This window comes from Arachis ipaensis, chromosome B6 (genome assembly GCF_059453495.1).
Source record: "Arachis ipaensis isolate K30076 ecotype BB chromosome B6, ASM5945349v1, whole genome shotgun sequence".
NCBI lineage: Eukaryota > Viridiplantae > Streptophyta > Magnoliopsida > Fabales > Fabaceae > Arachis > Arachis ipaensis.
In genome coordinates this window covers 3,847,287-3,869,755 of record NC_142441.1, presented here as the reverse complement: position 1 = coordinate 3,869,755, position 22,469 = coordinate 3,847,287, and the positions used below count along the sequence as shown (strand labels likewise).

The 22,469-nt window shown below is 34.0% G+C and overlaps 5 protein-coding genes, 1 long non-coding RNA gene and 1 other non-coding gene across 9 annotated transcripts; 3 read left to right on the top strand and 4 right to left on the bottom strand.

Annotated features, from left to right (window-relative positions):
• The first annotated feature begins 186 nt into the window (after nt 1–186).
• On the top strand, nt 187–3,207 carry NUDX23 (nudix hydrolase homolog 23). Of its 2 annotated transcripts, XM_016349429.3 has the most exons (8): nt 187–706; nt 964–1,092; nt 1,361–1,437; nt 1,619–1,754; nt 1,855–1,995; nt 2,108–2,166; nt 2,585–2,649; nt 2,851–3,207. In XM_016349429.3, exons 1-7 carry the CDS (start codon nt 476–478, stop codon nt 2,643–2,645), a joined length of 834 nt encoding a protein of 277 aa, XP_016204915.1. In that variant the 5' UTR covers nt 187–475; the 3' UTR covers nt 2,646–2,649; nt 2,851–3,207. The 2 variants fall into 2 exon arrangements, with proteins under 2 accessions (XP_016204915.1, XP_020959407.1); XM_021103748.2 differs by lacking the exon at nt 964–1,092 and having other exon boundaries at nt 339–706.
• Nucleotides 2,709–4,744, bottom strand: LOC148554442 (uncharacterized). Its single transcript, XR_015885987.1, has 2 exons — nt 3,924–4,744; nt 2,709–3,238 (listed from the first exon to the last, which is right to left on the bottom strand). It is a non-coding gene; the product is annotated as an uncharacterized LOC148554442 (long non-coding RNA).
• Nucleotides 3,443–3,532, bottom strand: LOC148554443 (small nucleolar RNA Z161/Z228). The gene has a single exon (XR_015888436.1). It is a non-coding gene; the product is annotated as a small nucleolar RNA Z161/Z228 (small nucleolar RNA).
• Nucleotides 3,798–7,216, top strand: LOC107645409 (Cation efflux family protein). The gene is made up of 10 exons (XM_021103747.2): nt 3,798–4,406; nt 4,512–4,620; nt 5,234–5,273; nt 5,559–5,635; nt 5,734–5,822; nt 5,950–6,019; nt 6,124–6,162; nt 6,295–6,445; nt 6,688–6,777; nt 6,866–7,216. Exons 1-10 carry the CDS (start codon nt 4,031–4,033, stop codon nt 6,965–6,967), a joined length of 1,143 nt encoding a protein of 380 aa, XP_020959406.1. The 5' UTR covers nt 3,798–4,030; the 3' UTR covers nt 6,968–7,216.
• Nucleotides 7,217–7,261: 45 nt separating this feature from the next.
• Nucleotides 7,262–9,199, bottom strand: LOC107645408 (uncharacterized). Its single transcript, XM_016349420.3, has 2 exons — nt 9,008–9,199; nt 7,262–8,875 (listed from the first exon to the last, which is right to left on the bottom strand). Exons 1-2 carry the CDS (start codon nt 9,126–9,128, stop codon nt 7,395–7,397), a joined length of 1,602 nt encoding a protein of 533 aa, XP_016204906.1. The 5' UTR covers nt 9,129–9,199; the 3' UTR covers nt 7,262–7,394.
• Nucleotides 9,200–9,987: 788 nt separating this feature from the next.
• Nucleotides 9,988–11,434, top strand: LOC107645410 (Cysteine/Histidine-rich C1 domain family protein). The gene is made up of 2 exons (XM_016349423.3): nt 9,988–11,141; nt 11,320–11,434. Exons 1-2 carry the CDS (start codon nt 10,128–10,130, stop codon nt 11,371–11,373), a joined length of 1,068 nt encoding a protein of 355 aa, XP_016204909.1. The 5' UTR covers nt 9,988–10,127; the 3' UTR covers nt 11,374–11,434.
• Nucleotides 11,435–18,180: 6,746 nt separating this feature from the next.
• LOC107645407 (WRC protein) lies at nt 18,181–20,324 on the bottom strand. Of its 2 annotated transcripts, none has more exons than XM_088489588.1 (5): nt 20,177–20,324; nt 19,684–20,034; nt 19,329–19,411; nt 19,072–19,151; nt 18,181–18,994 (listed from the first exon to the last, which is right to left on the bottom strand). In XM_088489588.1, exons 2-5 carry the CDS (start codon nt 19,912–19,914, stop codon nt 18,429–18,431), a joined length of 960 nt encoding a protein of 319 aa, XP_088345714.1. In that variant the 5' UTR covers nt 19,915–20,034; nt 20,177–20,324; the 3' UTR covers nt 18,181–18,428. The 2 variants fall into 2 exon arrangements, with proteins under 2 accessions (XP_088345714.1, XP_016204903.1); XM_016349417.3 differs by having other exon boundaries at nt 18,181–19,006; nt 20,177–20,317.
• Between the last annotated feature and the right edge of the window lie 2,145 nt (nt 20,325–22,469).

Genomic DNA, 22,469 nt, shown 5'->3' with positions numbered 1-22,469 from the left:
TTGGGTTTAATTGATAACCACATTTGAATATTCAGGCTTATTTTTTTTACTTTGATTGATCCGATACTAACAAATTCATTGATTAGAACTAACTTGAGTTGGTCGAGTGACTAATTTATTTGTCAGTTCAACTAGTTAGAATTCGAATCTTGCTTGAGTTGGTCGAGTAACTAATTTATTCGTCAGTTCAACTAGTTGTTAGAATTCGAATCTTGCTTTGTGTATGTAATGATTCGATAGTGCAACTAACTATTCCTTCAACCAACCGTTGGTTTGGGGGTTATGGTTATATTGTTAACCCTTCAATAAAATTAAATAATTACAAAATTTATCCGAAATTTGGGATTGGCGTGAGTGTAGCAGATGAGAAAAGGCTTTGGTATGTATGAAGCATGAAGTAGTAGCAGGAGAAGAAGAACATTGAATGGTGTGGGTTCCAAAATAGAACCTTTGATCCTTTGAGAGAAGCAGAAGAATGCTGAAAGCTATTCAGATACGTGGGTGTGTTACCCTCCGTTGTTGGAGCCTCAAACAATCCCTTTCCTTCATTTCTATTTCATCTTCTTTCAATTCCAAACCCTTTTCCTCATTCTCCCCAATCCCATACCCTTCCATCGATTCTTCCACGCCCCGACCTCGCAGGCTTCGATTCACTCCCTTTCACGCTTCATCATCACCACCACCCCCACCACTACTTCATTCTGCTGTGAGTTTTCTCTCTCGCTTTTTTTTTTTACCCTTTCCTAATGCTAAAGATTCTGTCAATTTAAATTTCAAAGATTGGATCTTTTGAGAGAATTGGGATGAGGGGTTGATAGGTGCAGAGCTGATTTTATAATATTCCATTTCGCATTTGTACAAGATATGTTGTTGTTGCAACTAGTCACAAGTATTAAGATCTTATGCGAGAGCATGTATCTACATAGTTCATAATTGATTTAGCTTTGTCGCATAACAACTTAGGGTGTTCGAAACATCAAGTTCTGTCAGTGGTGTGGTGGTCCAACAAAGCATGATATACCTGATGGAGAAGAAAAATTGAGAGCCATTTGTACACTTTGTGGGAAGATTGCTTATCAGAATCCAAAAATGGTACCTACCTGAATTAGCTTATCAGCTTCCTTTTGATGTCACTTACTATAAGCTTTAGGATTTATTTTGGAGGCGATGTGATGTGTTGATGGAGGTTAAGATATATACATATAGCATGCCTTATTGCTTTAATGAATTCTCTGACTGATGTCCAGAAAAGAATTATTTAATACACACGGGCACGTATTCCATTCATTGCGTTCATAAAAAAAGCAAAACACTAATTACTTGCTTATGAATGTGACGTAATTTTTGGCTGGCGAAGTAGGTAGTCGGTTGCCTCATCGATCATGATAACAAGGTCCTTCTTTGCAAGAGGAATATTCAACCATCTCATGGCCTTTGGTAGGAATGGAATTTTTGAACAGTCTATTTACATTGATTCTGATCTCATTCATATTACATGATTTTCCCCAGAACCATGTATGTATGTTAAAGATGCTAATGCATTCACTGTAAGCATGAAGCTTTTTCCTTATCTCATAGGAGCTATGTTAATTCAATTCCATATTTTGGTGTCAATAAGGACGCTTCCTGCTGGTTATTTGGAAATTGGAGAATCAGCTGTGGAAGGTGCTATAAGGGAAACGAGGGAAGAAGCAAACGCTGATGTGGAAGTTATTTCTCCGTTTGCTCAATTGGATATTCCTTTAATCGGTCAAGTGAGACAGAAGCTTTGATTTATCTCCTTATTTATTTATTTATGGATATTCACTTTTCTAGTTTAAGAATTTGATAATGATTATGGCATGTTTGAGGCAGACTTATATGATATTCTTAGCAAAACTGAAGACACCCCACTTTTCACCGGGTCCAGAATCATCAGAATGCCAACTATTTCCGGTTGATGAAATACCTATCAATTCTCTATCCTTTTCATCAATGGTGGTTACCTTAAGTTTGGTATGATTCACATATTTCTAGACTTGGGCTGCTTTTACTTTCATTTTTTATTCTTTTGGTCTTTGCACACTCATACTGTGCATCTCATGTTGTTCGTGGGTCGTGGCTGCAGTATGTTGAGGATGTTAAGGCTGGAAAACCTAAATTCCATTATGGCATCATCAACAAAAGGTATTTTCTTCCCAAATACACTATGTTTCCTTCAGAATCTTATGCATCATTTATTTGAGAGAAGAAAGAATATTATTTTAGAAAGCAATGATAATGTCATTTGGATAAAGTTATGTTGGCCTTCTTAAGTACATGGATCTCAACTAGTTGTGTGGATTGGGTTGTCTCATGATTAGCAAAATTGCACAAAATGAACTAGTCAATCTTTACATGACTTTGCGCTATGCATCGTCATATTTTTTGCAGACACGTGAAATCAGTGAGTTTTCTTTTGAAGATGATCTTGTATGCTTAAGTGTAGTATGTAACTACTGCTCTTTACTTGTTTGGTAGTACAAGGCTTGTGTAAACTGTTTGATGGAATATTTCTGAAATTCTTGATCATGCTGCTTGATTTCAATCCGATGGTTGTTATTAGGCCCGGTACGAGTCCTTCAGATATTCATGCCTATACATTGGATCATCATATGCACTTGTGAGAAGGTAAATTCCCTATGGCATTTCATGTAAACCCTGTATACCATCATATGTATTTTCAGACATTTCTTTACGTATTTTAATTGTTGTCAATAATTAACTCCTAAACACCCAACTAGCATTACATCATTCTTACAAATCTTTCATCATGATTCAGTGATGATACATCCACAGTCTTGCTTTAATCAATCATTTTGTTTGTTGCAGTACATTCTGGATATCTGAAGATTGCAAGTTGAAAAATCTGGTGTTCTTTGTCTCTTGCAGTGGCCCAATACTTTTGTTTTTGTTATGTCAGACAGAACAGAAATTACCCGAATTACTCTCTTAACCCCACCATTGTTATGATGAGCAGCTGTTTCAACGTAAGGAAGAAATGTTGCAGTTCATGATCACTCTTAACTTCGTCAAGGGATGTTCTCAAAATGTGTAGTTGCAATCATGCTCACCCTTAACTAGTACTTTAGAACAAAGATTGACAACTATTGTACCTCTATTGGAATTGTAAACACACATGTTGATTTAGATAAATCAAATTCTTTTCGAAGAATTTCTCTGTACAAAGAAGCCAATTCTTGAAGCTACATTCTTTAGCCTGCATGAATAAGCAAATAATATAATTATGGCTTAATCTTTTGCTAAAGAGAATCTTTTTATAGGCTAGTAACTTAGTACGTTAGGTATGAGAGAGGCTGGTATGGTAAGTTGACCTTAAACTGAAATAAACTTCCTACATCAATTGGCATCTTTAAAGGCCAAAATGAACTCTTCTTGAAGCATACATCGTAATAAGATTGAAAACCATCAGAACCATTGGATTATATACATCAAAGTGAAATCTCAGACGACCGTCGTGAGAAAATATAAATCCAAATTCATCATTTGGTTTTCAACCAAGTTAGAAATAGAAGTAACAAAATCATCAAAGGAAAATTTAAGAGATGGACAAGGCCAATTAGATGCCAGATTAAGAAACCACAGCACAGGGGAAAGGCTACACAAGCCAACTTTTATAGTAAGAGTAGAATAAACTTGCAACTCAATCCCACCGGTGTGGGGCTTTTGCGCACCTCATTGAAAGTCTGAAAAATAAATAAAACATAAATAGAAAAAAGAAATTTTCTTTAGTTTACTTTTGACTTGTGCTTCAATTCATCTGTGATGTTCAGTTCCAGCAAAAACGAAAAAGAAAAACAATGAACTCTCCCTAATCCCAATCACAAAGAAACCCGTTTTTCCAAACACGCCTCCCCCCCCCCCCAAAAATCGAAAGCCTCTACCTTTGTTCGTTACCAGATGAAACAACCCAGCTGATTCAGAATCAGTATCTTTTCCTCCAAACTCCGAAGTTCGGATCTTTATCCGGTTTCGTTTCTGGGACCCGAAGATGGAAGCTCGAGACTCACCACGGAGCTCCATGAACGGCGATTTCGGGTTCGGTACCGGCAGCGATCGAAGGTTCGCGTTTTCGCGGCAAACTTCGTTCCAACAGCAGCAGCAGCCTCATACGCCGATTGCCGTCGATTCGGGGAGACCTTTTTTGTCCCGAACTGATTCCAGCATAGACATTCCCAACCCGGTGCACCGTTACGACAAGCTCACTGGGTCCACGGAAAGATCGTCTTTTCCTTCCTTCGTTTTTGGTGTGTTTAGGAATATTAGGTCTGGTCATAGGTACATGAAGAGACTCTTTTTGATGATCTCTTTGAATGTGGCCTACTCTACTGTTGAGTTGCTCTTTGGCCTCTTCACTGGCCGTGTTGGTAAGATTCTGTGTGAGTTTTTGTGAGATTTTATGATATATGATTTTATGCAGAGCTCAATTTTGTTAAAGTTGGACCCTCGGTTCCTTTATTTTTTTTTTTCAGGTCTGGTGTCTGATGCGTTTCATTTGACTTTTGGATGTGGTCTTTTGACATTTTCTCTATTTGTTATGGCTGCATCAAGGAACAAACCTGATCGAGAATATACTTATGGGTAAATACATCCTTCATTATGTAGTGTGTGAGTATTTTCGTGTGTAAACTGTGAAGTATGTTCTTCACATTGGTAAAGAGCAAAAGGAAAAATAGAAAAACTCTTGGTAGTATCAAACATTCACTTTGTAGAATTAGTAAGGTATGTTTGAATTTGTATGACAAAGTTGTGCATTGTGAAACATTTGAGTGATGTGTTTATCTTTTCATGAACATAGTTATTCTTAATTTTATACCATGAGCTAGTTCTCATATAATGTTAGAGTTGGAGTTTTAAACTATTTTTGGACAACAAAGAGATGGATTTGTTGAAGATGGCTGTGGTTATACTGACATCTGTTGGACTTTGAAGTTTTTCATGGCCATGTGTCTAGGTGTGCCTGTAATGCATCTCATGCACTATTAAAAATTTATCCCATGTGTCTTCTTGTCTGTGCTTGCATCATGCAAGATTATGTATTTGTCCAACAGTTAATTAATGGTGGATTCACTCATAACTGGAACTTTGTCTGTGTGTTACACATTATTTGAACTCTTATTTACTTTCTTGGTTAATAATTTCAAATTTCAAATACCTAATTATGAGCATAACTAATGTGGTGCATTCATTTCAGATATAAAAGGCTAGAAGTTTTGTCTGCATTCACCAATGCCGTAAGTATTCCCCATTTCCATTACTGCTGTCTTATGCAGTTGTTTCCTTTGCATTATAGTTAATTGGTTGCCTGATGCTATCATTAATTTACAGAATGATCCTCATGTAACAAAAGTGATGACCATTTTTCAACAACCTTTTGCCTCCTAATATAGTCTTGTTGAGTTGAGACCCAGTTTAACCCTCACTAATATAAGATGCTAGATAGTTTTGCATGGTAAAAGGAAATATTGTCATATGCACTAACATATTCAATTTTCATTTTCTGCTGCTTGTGTAGACAGCTGTTTCTTTTGTTTATGTCATTCTCCCTAGCAGTTGAAGCACTCCATGCATTCATACAAGATGAATCAGAGCACAAGTAAGTCACACTGCTTGCCTTTTTCTCTGTATCTGGGGACGCTTTTTTTTATTTTTTTTCTCCCTGACGATTTTATGCTGACCATGTTTTGTTTGCAGGCATTACTTAATTGTTTCTGCGGTTACCAATTTAATTGTGAATCTTATCGGTGTGTGGTTCTTTCGGAACTATGCTCGGATTAATCTTGGTTAGTATTTCCTTGAATGTTTAACATTTTCTTGATGTAACCTTTCATCATTTTGTATGGATGTTCATGCATGGATTCCTTTCGAACCTTGAATCTTTATCTGATTCTTCTCGAATCTGTCTTCCAGCTTACAGAAATGCTGAAGATATGAATAACCATTCAGTTTGCCTACATGTTCTTGCAGATTCCATTCGCAGGTAGATATTCTTGCATGTGAAATATAGCAACACAAAATTGTTAATGCTTTTCCTTTCCTCATTATAAATTCAAATCAAGCTTATATACTTCAATGGTTTCTCAGTGCAGGTCTGATATTGGCATCATGGTTATTGTCAATTGGGTAAGTACTGTTTCGTTTTATGTTACTACAATCTTGAGAGGATGGAATGAAAATAAGCATTAAGAGCTTGAGATTTTCCTAATCATAGTACTTGAGATCCTGTAATTTTACTTGTTTTTGTCTCCTTCACAGGGTTCAGAATGCAGAAGTATTGTGTTTGGGACTTGTTGCTGCTGCTGTGTTTACGATTGTTCTTCCACTCTTTAGGGCAACTGGCGGTGTCTTGCTACAAATGGCATCTCCCAGCATTCCGAAAACTGCTTTGAGCAAATGCTTGAGACAGGTTATTACTTTACTTGCGATAAATGTGCTTTGCCCAATGCTCCCATCTGACTTGGGCATATGCATATCCCACATGTTTGTACTTAATACTTCGCAAAGTTATTGTTCTAATCAGCTATAAGGATGTTTGTGTTTTGGTGTTTGGTTGAAATTTGCTCGCTTCAGTCTTGTGTTTGCTTCTCCTTTCGACATGTTGCTTCACGAGTCAATGTTTCGCTTCTAAGAATACTTTATTTTGGTTAGATTACTGCTCAGGAAGATGTTCTGGAAGTCTCCCAGGCGCGTTTTTGGGAATTGGTGCCAGGTCATGTTGTTGGTTCATTGTCAATTCAGGTAATTGATTCGTTGTTCTCTAATGTGTTTTCTTGACAGGATAACTAACTAAATGTAGATACTGAGTTTTAGTGGATGATGGTGACAGGTGAAGAAAGGGATTGATGATCGGCCAATCCTTGAATTTGTGCATGGTCTATACCATGATTTGGGTGTGCAGGACCTCACCGTGCAGACCGATCATACTTGACACTTCTTGTTTTCTTGTCTTCAAATTTTATTTTGCTAATGGTTTATTGCAGAGGATACACATCAAAGTTCATTGTTTGTTTACTGGGGAAGGGATGCAAGTATGATTTTTATTAGGGAATAGTTTATAGTTGATAGTTGATTTTTAGCAGTACTTTATTCCCTGCCAAAGCTAAACAGAAATATATGGATGCAAATTGCAAAATTTTTAGTAATGGTTAACAATGGAAAAAGTAATTGGCGGAACTCATTTAATAACACTTATTTTAACAATATGTACATGAACAAATATTAATGCATAAAGAGTTGCACGAACAAGGTATTGATCATTATAAATAAAGAATTTATGTATATAGTTTAATCACACATAATACACAGAATACTATAGGATAGGAATAAAAGCTAAATCATTTGAAATTATTAGTCTCTCATTTATCAGTTACATTGGGAGTGGCAGCCAACACATTTGCTGCAAATTTATGCCTCATCGTTCTAGACAGTGTCGAGTACTGTGAACTCTTCTTAAGCTGCTCCCAGAAACATTTCCCCTCTCTGTGGAAGTAGCATTTGCATTGCTCACATTCAAGTGTCCAACCTTTGCAGCCTTCACCACAAGCTTCACATGGAGGAGGAGGGTGCTTCCCAGTTTCTTCAACCAATGCAAGCGGGTGAGAGTGTGCATCATATTGGAAAGTGCCTCCAAATTTGACACTACTAAAAGACTTGTCAACTACACAAGAAGGATGAGCACCAAAATCACATTCTTCACAATAGTACCACCATTTCTTTGGAGATATTTTTTCTCTGCAAATGCCACAGTTATTGCATTCTATCAATTTACCTTGACCATAGTAGATTAGATTCAGAACATGTTTGTCACACATGTTCCAAATCTTAGAGGGTAGATTAGCACACCCACAATCAATGGCAAAATCATCACAAACATCACATACAAGCACATATTTTGATGGAGAGTGACAACATTTGCATTCCCTTGCAATGTTTGTCTTCTCTACGGAAAGAGGATGCTTATGGCTTTCATGCTTAACTTTGTCCTCAAGGGTGCCACAACGAACATCAAGGTCGAACTGACACTCGTCGCAGCGATACACGAAGCCATTGCTCAATGATTTGCAGCTATCACACCTATAAATGCCATCATAAGAAGGTGCCTTAGAATGAAGAGTCAAAGGATGAGGATGAAACCGGTGCTGCTTCGTTCTAGGCAAATCAGCACAGCTCTTATGAAGAAGGAAACCACAATTCTCTGAACAAGAATACAATGGTGGTGCAGTGATGGCTTGTACACACCCATCACAGAGTTTATCAGCAAATTCCAAACCCAGTTCCTCTATCAATGTTAACAAATGGTTATGTCCAAAATCAACATTGGATTCTTTGTCCTTATCAAGAGCAAGCGTCTCATCTTCATGATCCTTTTCTTCCTCAGTATCAGACTCAAAATCCTCTTCTTGTTTTGCTGGACACTTCAAATGCATTGGAAATCTGCAATCTGAACAATAATAACCTGCAAATCCTGAACTCATTGTTCCATGACATACACCACAAGTTATGTCATCCCTGAATCCGTAAACACGATTAAGCGAATAGGTGAGCTGCAAAGGATGATGATGGAAATGTTTTATGATGGTATGAGGCAATTCAGCACAGCTGCAATGAACCCAAATCTGGCAAGCAGTGCAAAAGGAGGCCGAGCCCTCGCCAGCCTCGTCTCCACAAGCATAACAAACAAATGGCTGCAAACTATTCAAGGAAATGAAGGCATGAACATGGCCATCATCAGGGTGCCATGTAGAAGCACATGATATGTCAAGATCATAGGTGCAAAGAGAGCAATGGTAGACAAATCCATTGTTGAAGGTTCCTCTGCATGCATCACAAAAGTACCCTGCATCATAAGGTGGAGTTGAAAGGAGTGTGAGAGGGTGTTGAGGGTGCAAGGGATGCTTCAATTTGAGTGGAAGTTCTATGCATGATTTGTGAATAATGTAGTTGCATTCTTTACAAGAATAGGAAGGACCTGAAATCTGGTTCTCACAGGCTGAGCAAGAAACTAGTTTCACCCCATCATCTTCATTCTTGTGATCCTCTTTCAATAGCAATGGGTGCACATGGCTGAAATGCTCAATCTTTTGATCCATGTTTGTTTGATAGTTTCAATAGCAAAATGCACAAGTTTGGAATTCTTTGAACTGAGGGAGACAAGGGATATAAATAAGAGTAGTGTTTTTATTTTTGGTCATTTTCCAAATTCGATTCTTGAGTATTTGGTTACTGTTAATTAGGCATCAAGTTTACTTCACGTGAAGAAAGACATCAAAGAAGGAATTGATGTGGTATGCTTATTATTCTTTGTTTATCCAATGCAGAATAGGATTTACTTTTCTACAAAAGGAAGGGAAAGTTCTTTTCTTTTGGCAACCTTTTTGGATACTCAATTAAAAATCTAATGATTAATATAATATGGGTTAGATATAATATCTCACATTATATATATTTTATAACTTAAGTGTTTTCCTAAAAATACGGGTATGACCAGAACTTGCACGCAATGCTAAGCACCCATTTATTCTTCATATTAATAGTCTTTTGTGTGCAATATGTTGAAAACTAGTAAGCAATATGTTGTTTTCTAATGTGCAAAAAAGAAGGCCAGGTCAAATGCAAAATTCCATTGCCGTTTGGTGAATAGCAGCAAAAGATGCATGCATCGCATTTTGCCGGCTAAAATATATGTGTGGATATTTAATTTGTTTGTATAGAACTAAACAAAACACAACCCTACCTGCTTTGTTCATCACGCAAATATTCATAATTCCTTCCCTTCCAATGTTTTCTTCAGAATCTCCGAATATATACCAAGTATCAACCACGTGCCCCCCAACAAATTAAACACCAAGAATAATTTTAGGTATATATATTACCTCCATTTTATAATAATGATACTAAACATATAGAAGTTGTTGTGTTTGACATATCCAAAGAGCATCATGTGATGCATGATGATGAAGAGATGAGACAAATGGAAGGGTAACAGCTAGCTTCCAATTTGAACTGTGAATCATTCCACCAAAGAAAATCAAGGCAAACCAACCAATATAAACACACATACAATACAAGTTGAATTAACTGAACAAGAAATGGGATCAATAATGCGCAAAGACCCAAGCGTTGTCCACTTTAGTCATCCACATCCATTGGAATTCACCACAGAATTAAACAATAATAACAATGTAACATGCTTTGGCTGCAAGCTAAGTTTCATGAATGGTGAATCCTACTACCATTGCGAACCCTGCAACTTCTCTCTCCACTATGCATGCTTCAAGATGCCACTGATAACAAAGCATCCATCCCATTCCAAACACGATCTAGTCCTCATCGTCATACCATCCTCACCGGCCACCAGAGCAACCCTAAGATGCGCCGCGTGCGGCCACCACGTCACCGGATTCACCTACCACTGCGCCGAATGCAGCAGCGTATTCTTCCACGCCTTCTGCCTGGCGCTGCCGCTGTCCGTGGCCATCTCGCCGCACCCTCACAGAATGGAGCTCGAATTCATGCCTCCCTATGACTTCTTCTGTGACTTGTGCACCAAGTCAACCTACAACATTGGTTGGCTATACAGATGCAGGATGTGCGAGTTCGACTCGCACATCGCCTGCGCTGTTCAGAACATCGAACCGCAGTCGGTTGAGCATCCTTCTTTCACTCAGGCCAACGCTTTGATGACGCAGTTCACCGCCCACCACGGCGGCGGCATGGTGTATGAGATCATGCGTTTGGTTGCCACGCAGATCCAACAAGGAAAAGTTGTTGGTAGTCCAAGTCCATCACGAGGTCGTGATTTCAGAGCGTATTTGGAAGAAAGAACACCGTTGAGAGATAAATCCACGCCGAGTCGCCAATTCAGCGAGGCATATTTTTCGATAGATTTGAACGCGAAGAAAGACGGTGATGATCAGAAAAGTAATAAGAATCATCTAAGCGTTGTTGCAGAGAGGAGCGAAGGGGATAAGAGTGTTAAGTTGAACTCAGCAGTTTTTGAAGAACTTGGTGAAGCAAATCATAAAGTGGTGATGGTAATGAATCAAAACTCTAAGCAAAGATTATTGCCCACTCCTAAAACCAATCATAAACCTTCACACTCGGTATGTATATTTTAACGATCCTTTAATAATTAATTAAGGTGAAAACTCAGGTGAAGTCGACTTGAGGAGAAGTTGATATCTGAGAGCCGTTAGATAATTCGACTGCATCTGAATTTTCACCCATAATTAAACACATGATATACATATAATTAATGGTGTGTGTTTAAACTCTTTGCAGGGAAGAGATAGCGGCTCATCTGGTTGGAAGAAGTTCCTGTCATGTTGCCTTTAATAATTATTTATTAGCACAGCCATGTGGATATGTATACATATATACAGTAAGGTTTTTGAAGCACATAGATATAAAATGAAAATAATTGCACACTTCACTATGTTCATAATATATACCAATATAGTGAATTTAATTTGGATTTTGTGAATTTAATTACGCCTATTAATTCTAGTGTGAACCCAAATTTAATGAACGCAAGTTTGAAAACTCTGGCTACAGAAACAAAGGACATTAAATTCTAGCGGTGATGATAAGGTTAGGTTAATGGGATTCTAATGTTGTACGAGACATTAATCCCTTTTATTTGGTCTGATAGTACTTGAAGGAGGTAGTAGTGTAGTGCCCTACCCCCCTATAAATAGGGGCCAAGACAAAAGACTTTTATTTTGTGAAATTGGAAGCAAGTTTTAGGGCAGGTGAAAATGGATTCACATATATAATAGTCCAAATTCGGTTGGATTGATCTGATAAAAACAGTAGTGGGTGTAATAAGAGAGAATAGTACTACTTCTACTAGTGGAGGTTGAAACGGAGAATGAATGAATCAAACAAAGTGCAAAATGACAGTGCCCACCCCACCACACCACACCACACCATGCCCATTGCCTTTTCTATTGTCCACTAATTACAACACATTACTCTTCCTTTGTTTTTCTGAGGACAAAACATACAAACACAAATTCCACTAACAAAATTACATTTTTCCTTTTAATTCCTCCAGAAATTAAAACCACTATGCTTTTATGAATTCATGTCCTATGTTAACTACTGGGTTGCCAATCTTTCATACTCTTGTTTTTGTATCATTTCTTACTGAATTATGTATAGTACAAGGGTAATGTACAACAATCATCACAGAAAAAAAAGTCATAAAGAGGAGTGGAATAAAGTGTATACATAATTTATAAAGAATAAAAATTAATACCAATAAAATTATATCATTCGATAAAACATTAAAATGTGTGTCAAAATTTTTATAGAGGAAGTAGACGAAATAGTAGTACACACAAATAGATTCTTTTAAATATTCATAATCATCAATAATAAATTTGTGTCAAATGTTATAGGATTTTATTTTGCACCGTATTTGTTAGCTAGGTTTTTAACTTGCTAATCACGAACATAAAAGTTTTAACTCATTATAATATAAATGATTAAACTAATTTAATATTAGTGCGAGTTTGTAGATTTTTTATTTTTTTATTTTTGGGCCTTTTAAATATTTAAATAATAAAATTTATTCTCATAAGGCAAATATATATATATATATATATATATATATATATATATATATATATATATCAAAATTATTGGGGAGCGAAGGCATTATTTATATCACAGATCATATTATACAAAGTTAAATTATTAAAAAATTCCATAAATATTTGTGCATTATACATTAATTAGATTTAATTCGATTTCTTGATTAGAAGCTTAGGCGTTTCAAAATACTTTGAAGCTAAGTGAATGTTTTATGTTGTTGAAGAATGACCTTGTAGGTTGTAGCTAGTCATCATATAAGGTAAAAACACGTCAAGAGCAGATATGATGAATTTTTTTTTATGTCTTGTTGTTAGAATTTATAAATAATACCCAATAAAAATATAAAAATAATAATATAAAAAGTTAAAAATAAAAAAATAAGTACAAAAATATAAAGAATTTAAAATTATAAAATTTATTTTAAAATATGTAGAGGTTGATAAGTGCTTGAATAAAAATGATAGAATTTAAATAAAAAAAAACAGAATTAAAATAAATGAAAAAAAAAATGGAATGTTTCAATACTTATATGGACTCTTTATTTATGTTTTTGTATCTCAATGTGACTAAAGTATGTTAGAGTGAGCAGAGACGGAACTAGACTAAATTTTAAGAAGGGGCCAAAATTTAATTTTATAATATAAATGAGAGTAAAATAAATATTTTAAAAGAGTTAAATTAAAATCTACATATAATTTATAAAAAAAAAAATTGAGTTTTGGGAGGGGTTATTGCCCCCTTTCTTTGTGAGAGGCTCAGTTCCCGAAAATAAATAAATATGTGAATACATAGAAATTCTTTTAATTTATTAAAATTAATCTTATTTATAGAAAAAAATTATAAATTAATTTATATAACTTTTAACTTAGTAAATTTATACTTTAAGTAGTTTTGGATCTTAGGTAAATTTAAATTTTAAGTAGTCTTGAATTTTAAATAAATTTAAACACTAAACATAAAATAACTTGATCACTAAATTTAACTGGTTTTTATTTTTTTTTTAACCATAAAATGCTTCATACAGATATAATCTTTAACTTTAACCGTTAAATTTTGTTGGACATTGACCATTTGAGCCAAATACAGGCACATAACAAAGGATCTCTTATTATTACAGTTGTACCAAAGAACAGTGTGTGTGGTTCAAGTATTACTTTGTTATTTGATTTTATTCCTATGGGAATCAAATATATCTATGAGAAATGTAGAAATTAAAATGATGGTATTTTGATTTCTTGAAATCAAACTTACTTAAAAATAATTTTTTAAACTTTAAACTAAACATGTAAATATGATATTCCCATCTTAAAATTTTTAAGAATTATTTATGATTCCCCAACCACACTATGAAATTGCTACCATAAGTACGGCCTTACTGTCAAGTATGGCCACCTTAGCTAAGAGGTCAAGCACAATCCGACACCATGCATTTTACAACAATGGCAATAGGTGCCATCGCGAGTGATTTTTAATTAAAATTAACTAATCCAGTTTCAACTACAATCCAAGAGTCATTAATTTATATTCTGCCTTTTCCATCTAGTTCAGTAAGCTACATACTCTAGCTAATTTATATTGTTAGGTCCCATCTTCTATTCGGTGATGAACATTATTTGCTATTGACACGTACAATTCAAATGTGCTAATATGGCACTCTTAGCTGTTATATATAATTGCACTTAGTTACCAATTACATATGCATCCTGGCTAGCTTCACATGCTTTCTTAATTTCTTATTATTATTGTTAGTATTCACAATTTGTTGCCTTGTATATTGATTATAAACAATAGTAATCAATGATACTGTACTTTCTGCGCGCTCCCTCATGAACCTGATGATGATCATCATCACAAATACAAGATATAGAGAATAGAATAGGGATGATTGCAAATTCAGAGATAAGAACATAATTGCAGAGCTATAGGTAGAATAGGTAGAGGGAGATTGGAATAGTAGTTTTATATCCTAGAGGTTATTCCAATAATCAATATGCCCTATTGGAAGCACAGATTGATGCTACTTTTTTTTTTTTTCGGTGAATTGGACAACTCTTAATCTTAGGTACTCCAATGAATTAGACAATTCCTAATCCTAGATACACAATACACACCCATACACTCTTCACATACTTATCAAATTTTTTTTTTCGGTTGCAACGAGTAGAACTCAAACCCGATACTTTGAGATGGAGAGGGAACCAAATGCCGTGTGAACTATGGCTCATTGCTGATTGATGCTAGTGTTTGAATAAACATGGAAATCATAATGGGGATCCATCAATTAATTCTTTTGCCTAAGGGACAGGGTCCATCCCTCCCATGGCCCATGGGCTACCTCTATTTCCATCAATTATCAAATGATTACTTATTTCCGTCATTAACTTGCTACAAATTCAATTAATTAAAATTTAACACCCCATGTTATTGTATCTAAGGTAGAGGAAATTGAGATACCTCTAAGGCTCTAATTATACATCTGATTTCAAATTTTACAAATAGATTCAATTATTAATAAATTAAACTAACTTAACTCATTTCTGGTATTAGTACTACTAGGAAGAAGCAGCATATAAAATGGATGAGTTTGGTTTGGTATGGTGTGATTGGTGGGGCGGTGAGGGCACGTGGCATTGAATACATTATCTGGCCATTGCTTTGCTGTTTGATTGGGTCTCTGGGCCCCACATTTCTCAACTGACAAGTGGCCTTCCATAACAAACTTGTTTCCTCATTGCATGTGAATCTCCATTCATCAATAAAGCTACACGCAATATGCATGACCCTCCTCTCCCGTTTTTTTATCAATTTGGATCTCTACCAATTTCTTTTCTTCCTCTTTCTCCCCATTCCCTCTTCGTCTCAAATATGCCTCTCAACGCCAACTCTTCAAATTTTCTTTCCAATAATGACAAAAATTACTTTTATTGGCTACTTAAGTCCTTGCTATTGTAACATTACATTTATAAACTTTTTACTAATAACTGTTGTACATTATTATTAATGCGGGTCAAGAATTTTATGAACTTTAATTTTAGCTTTGGAATATTAAGGTGACTAAAATTGACTTGTATGCATATATAGCTACTAATATATTGATATATTGATGGCTGGCTACATTACCGTACCCCAAGTTCCTGGTATTCACTGATTGATGAATGCTAGGGGACAACAATTTTTGTGATTTGTAGCTATCAAATAACCATCAAGATGATTTTAATAGTGTGAGATTGGTGTAAAATTTCATTCAATGACTCACTTTTCTTTGTTAGTTACATGCTGACCAAAATTTAACAAAATTGCTAGTCACTGGACTTTTCCTTCGCTGATTTGTATTTACTTAATCTACAAAGGTTGAGGCCTCTCAGAGGATATGATTCCTGTGGCTTTGTGTGGAGAATTCTTGGTATGGGGTCTCCATCTCCAACCGTCTCCATCCAAAAGAATCTCTGTCACATTTAATGCCTTCACCACCAAAAAAAATAAAGTAAATTTTATAGCGCTTATAATTTAGTGTTTAATTTTTGTTTAACTTATTTTTTATGACAAATTTTAAATATTTAATTTAATAATTATTTATTTTTATATTTTTAAAATTAAATATTAATTTTTAATTTTTTATAATAAATTAGACAAATACTTTTAAATAAATTGTAACCCAGTATTATTGTGGCCTTTTTACCTCTTCCTAAAAGATATATTATTACTCCACATTTGAGTGGTAATTCTTCTAAGGCTTCTAGTAGCAAAGTGAAAGAATATATATAGTTTCAACTTTTATGACTTATTGGATGTCACTTTATTATCACAGAATAAAACCAACTATCTTATCATTTTTCAATAATAATATATTGACTTTTCGATGTAATTTTAGCCCATGGAAATATCATATGATATCTTTATTATTACCATGAAACAGGGATATATGTATATCATACACTCCGCGTTAATAAAGAGGTGTGTAAAAAAAAATATATTACTTCAAGTCTTCAACAAAACAATAATATATATACATATAGATACTCATCAAATTAAGTGTGATGTATGTTTCTATCAGCAGTTTCCATGCCTGCTTCTTCTTATATTATATGGTCCTCCAAACCATGCATGCACAAGACAATAATATGCATATGCTTGGTTTAGCCCTAGAAGATTAATACTCATTTATACCTAGATTTTCTCCCCCCACACTTCCTTAGTTTGTTCCAGACTACTGTAACAGATCACATGGTATATATATAGTTTCATGCAATTTTCTATAATAATAAAAGAAATGTATATATCTAGTGTTAAAAAAGAAAAAGGTACAAATAATACAGCTTACACAAATTTTTTGGATAGAAAATTTTGTAGGCTCTGCAATGACAAGGAAATTGCTACGATATTAGCGGGCATTGCCAGAGTACAAGGAGTCTATCTCAATTATTCAAGAATTGACCTGCCAAGAGATCACATCCTCAACTTTTTGGCACTGACAAGATATATTGATAATTAAAGCACGGATAATAATACTAGGTAATTAAAAGTATACTTATATTATTAATGGGGTCTACATTCCAATACTTTTCAATAATAAGTTAAGCAAGGGTATTGAACCTTTACCTTTATTGGATCCTTATATATTGTATCATGTCAATAATTATCGTTTATATGTTATGAATAAATAACAATACATATCGACGGAATCGATTGTTTTCTTTGACAAATCCAACATTCTGAGTTATCAATTTTGTCCAGAAGTACTTGCATGAAGAAAATAATATAAAGTATATGAACGCAGCATCAACACATAAGAAAAGTATGTATATTTATAATAACAATATGGTACACTTTTGAGTCAATATGATGGCTTGTTCTTTTCGTATTGACTATAACAGTTGCATTACTTTTATGTTCAAAAACAGGACTATATAGCTACTAGTGGTATCTGAGAAATTGCCCACTCATAAACCATAATCATAAAGCTAACAATTTTTCAAGGCACGCATCTATCTTGACCTTCCTAAGTTTCATACATTTATATCAAAGTAAAGCTGCTCTTCTATTTCTCAAAATGCAAATGCAAGGTTCTCTATGATATGTTCAAAGTAGAAATAATATCATGTACATATTTTTGTTGGTGAAAACTCAGGTGGAGTCGACTTCACGTAAAGTTGATATCTGAGAGCCGTTAGATGATTTGAATGATTTGACATTTTTATCTAACGATATCAACTTCACGTGAAGTATCATCTAACGACTCTCAGATATCAACTTCACGTGAAGTCGACTTCACCTGAGCTATTTGACCTAGATAGTTCGCATTTCAATTCGGAAATGGAACAAAAAATTCGTAGTTTTTCATTTATTATCAAATATTTTTTATTTCTATTTTATTTTGGAATCCAAAGAGAAAGAGAGGATGGAATCATCATTTTTACTCTATGATTGGTCAAATGGTATACAAAATCAACATATCTCAATGAATAAAAAATAGGATTTATGGCTACACAAACAGTTGAGTTTTCACCATTTTTATTATTGCATCAAATGTATGTAAAAATTCACGTAAAATACGTTTTATAATTCATTTAATAATAGAGTAGATACATGAATTTTTCAAAGATGAAATAGTGTAAAGAGTGCATGAATGTAAAGACCATCCACAATCGAAACGGTGCAATTAATTCATGGGAATCACGTCAAAATTATTCATGAATTCATCAGCAACGAAGAACTTTTGAGTTGCACCAAGTATATGTAATATAATATATGATATAAAACACATAATGGTTCGACATGAAATAACAATGAAGCTAAGTGTGCGCAATGGGTGTGTTAGTTGTTTGGCCCAGTAAGCTGTTTATGGATCGAGCTTTCACCATTCCAAGCTGCTTCATCTTCCTCTTGTTGCTACTACCACCACCCATTATCGTCTTCACGCTGAGCTTATCAGAAGAAGAAGAAGATGAAGGATTATTATTATTATTACCACGATCATGAGCATGTTGTTGTTGTTGTTGCACCACCACCTTTGTTGTTGTAGAACGGTTTCGAACACTTGTCATGCTTCTGAGTCTTCCTTTGCCCAAGTGATGCTCACAGAGGGAGTAACCAACAAGAGTTTGTTGGCAACACCTCCAACCTCTTCCATTCACACGACTGCACCGTGAGCCTTCCATTACTGCACTGCCCCTCCCCTTCTTCTTCTTCTTCCCTTTCACCTTCTCCTCTTCACTCTTGTTGTTATTACTGCACTTGTTGTTCATCTTCGTCTTCATCCTCGCCTTCGTCTTCTTACCATCACTCATTCCCATGTTGTCAAAGCTCCCTCTTCGTTTCTTGAAAGGAATCGCTTTCTCTTCCTCACACCATCTCTCATCTGCATACAATACTAGGAAGAATCGGAGTCCAACCAAGTCAAAGGTATTATAATAGCACCATGGTTTTGTTTGTTACCTTGAAGAGGAGTCGAAGAATAAAGGTTTAACGGTGGTGCTGGTGGCAGTGTTTGAGAAGAACCAAAGATGTTTCCTTTCCTACAATTACATCAAACTTGCTAAGACAAAAAAACAAAACCAACGTGCAATTTAATTATATTGCTCTACATATATGCTAAAAATCACTCTTTTTTTTTTCCGTGATGGTTAAAAATCAAAGATATGGGTCTCCATGTTTTCACCTACAAGATAGAGATTTTAATTTCTGTTTCTTACCTGGAATGATTACTTTTCTTGTCCTCCGAGTCTTCACCACTGTCTTCTCTTCTTCCATCATCATAATCATAATCATCCTCCACCTGCAGGATCAATTGATGATTGATGATAGGATCCACTCACATACATAAGGATATCTATGCCTTTTAAATTCCTCTTTTTTGAAAAAAATAATCTTTTTTCCAAAAGGGGATTAAAGAGAAAAAATAACAATTCGAATTTGACACCAACCACTTGCCAGAGATTGGACAAAAGTGCACTTGTAAAAGCCCACATCATGAAATTTTCGGAAAAATAAATAAATAATAAATAATAAGAGGGGAAAAATTAAATAAATAAATTAGTTTTAACTAACCGAAGGGTCTTGCTTGATGTGCTGTCTGTGTGCCCCACTCTCACCGGAGGAATCATCCCAGCCGTTGATAGGTTGATCAGACGGTTGAGCACCATGATCGGAGCCACGTTGTCGGTGGTGGAGATTTGCGGTGGTGAGTTGCACCAGCCCTGGTGAGCGGTGGGGATCTGACGGAGGAGTGGGCGGAAAGTGGGGGGAAGATAAAAACGCATGGCTTTTGCGGATCCTCATGAGGGTGCAAGAGCAGATAAAAGAGAGAGAATCGAAGGAAAAGAAAAGACACACAAGCTTCACAAGATTCACCGCTATATCTTCCCCAAAAAGAGGCCTAAATACCCGATCTTTCAGCTTCTGTTTTCATACAAAACATAAAAATAATAAAAGCGTGAAGTAGAAGAAGAGGAAAAGCAGGAGGAGGAGGAGGAAGAACATCCCATCTACACAAATATACAAAACACGAAGAAAAAATGAAAGGACACAGCCACACTCTCACTCTTATACTGCAGAAAGAAAGGCACTGTGACTGTGCATCATGTGGCACCCTCCTCCATATATTTTGTGTTGTTCTTCCATTCCATGGCTTTGGATTTAGAGTTGGGCTATTCTTTCTCTCTCTCTCTAACTTTTATTTGTTGCACCATGGAAATAGAATTAGAAAGGAGGGGAGGGGGTTTGTATGGGTGAAAGACGGCACGTGTGGAAGAGGTGTGTCAAGCATGTGACACTGCCATTCACTGGACCAGCCGGTATCCGGTTGTAGACAGAGAATGTAGAAAGGGACATTCTATATATTGCTATTCTACTACACACTACCTCTCTAACTTTCTTCTTAATTCACTTTTATTTATTAAATATCTATTATAATACTTATTATTTCTTCAAAAGAATAATGATTAGTCGTCATTAAAAATATAAGTGTTCCTTCCCACTAATTGGACCTGTACTCAGTTGCAATGTAGCATTACTTAACAAAAACAAGCCAAAATATCCGCGACAAATAAATAAATATAAAAACTCAAGATAAAGATGCTTAAAATATTTTTTAATTAAATTATATTATTTTTGTTAAAATTAAATCACATAAATTAATTTAATTAAAAAAATTGGTAAAATATATTTTAAATTAGTTAAAATTAATATTTATTTTATAAAAATAATTATAATATTTTTATTATAAAAAATGACTAAAATATTATTATTATTATTATTATTATTATTATTATTATTATAACTCTAAATTTTAATCCTTCTCTTTTCTATGTATCCTTGTAGAGTTAAGATTTAGGATTTTTAAAATATATATATATATATATAATAAGAATATTTTAGTCATTTTTTATTATTAGATTATTGTAGTTATTTTTTATAAAAAAAAATATTAATTTAGATCGGTTTAAAGTTTGGTTTACTAATTTTTCGGCCAAATCAATTTGTCTGATCTAATTTTGACAAAAATAACACAGTTTAATTGATTATATGTATTAAATTTTAATTACTAAAAAACATCTTTAAAAAAATATTTTAATCATCTTTATCAGAGTGACTCCCATAAATATAATAAGATAAAAATTCAAATACAATCCAAATAATTTATATAAAATTAATAGTTAAAAATTTTTAGATGATAATTCAGTTAAATTAGTCAAATTATTTAATAATTTTCAATTATTAACTTTGCATAAAATTCACATTGAATTTTTATCCTATAATAACGATCGCTTAGTTATAATTTCCTTGTCATGCCATAGTAGTAACTTAGCATATCTTACAAATTTACAACATCTAATCTTTATAAATTCTAGCTGAATTATAAAAGTTATTTATTATAGCATTACTCAGAAGCAATATATAACCGAAAAGTGAAAGACTGCAAGACTACTGAAGGTGCATGCATGGTAACTGGAAATGTGGACAATGTTGTTATTATGGCTGGAGCTGAAAAATTAAATATATATAAACTCAATCTGATTCGGTTTTTTTTTTTATCATGCTAATTAGAATAAACGAGTCAATTTGTAATTAGTCATCTAGTAAGTTTAATAATTCATCTTTTCTTTTTCATAAAATTCAACTCATATGATTACGATATGTCAATTAAGAATTTTATTTTGTAGACCAGTATTAGATATTAAATTGTGTTTTTCACTCTTTGATTTATAATTAAAAATAAATTTAATAAATTTGTCTCATACAATGAGAAAATTGAAAATTTTAACTTTCTAAATTAAATTCTTAAACCAGAGAAATAATGTGTAAATTATATATATAATTATTTGGCCAATAAAAACTAACAACATGATATAGATAGTTGCTGGAAAGTTTTTATTCTTTATTTTTTTAATATGAAAAGAAGGAAAATCAATTATAAATTTATTTTTTATTTTGTATAATTAATATTTAATTTTTTTATTAGTAAAATTTTGGTTCTATTTAACATAATTTTAGATCAATATATTCAATTTTAATTTAAATTTCACGTTATAGTTAGTTATCATTTTTTTCTCCGATGTCTAAATTTTCTACATCTATCTGTCACTATAAATTTTGGATGACTATAATTTTTTAGAATTCTAAAGAAAAATAAAAATAAATAAATTAGGCAACTATATAGTTTGAAAAAAATTTTAAATGTACCGAAAATATCAATATTTTAATTATTTTAACTGTTAATTTTAATTAATATATATTATATATATTTTTTATAATTCAGATCAACAATTAAAATAACTAGAACACCAATATTTTTAGTACACTTGAAACTCTTCCTATAGTTTGAATGTTTGATT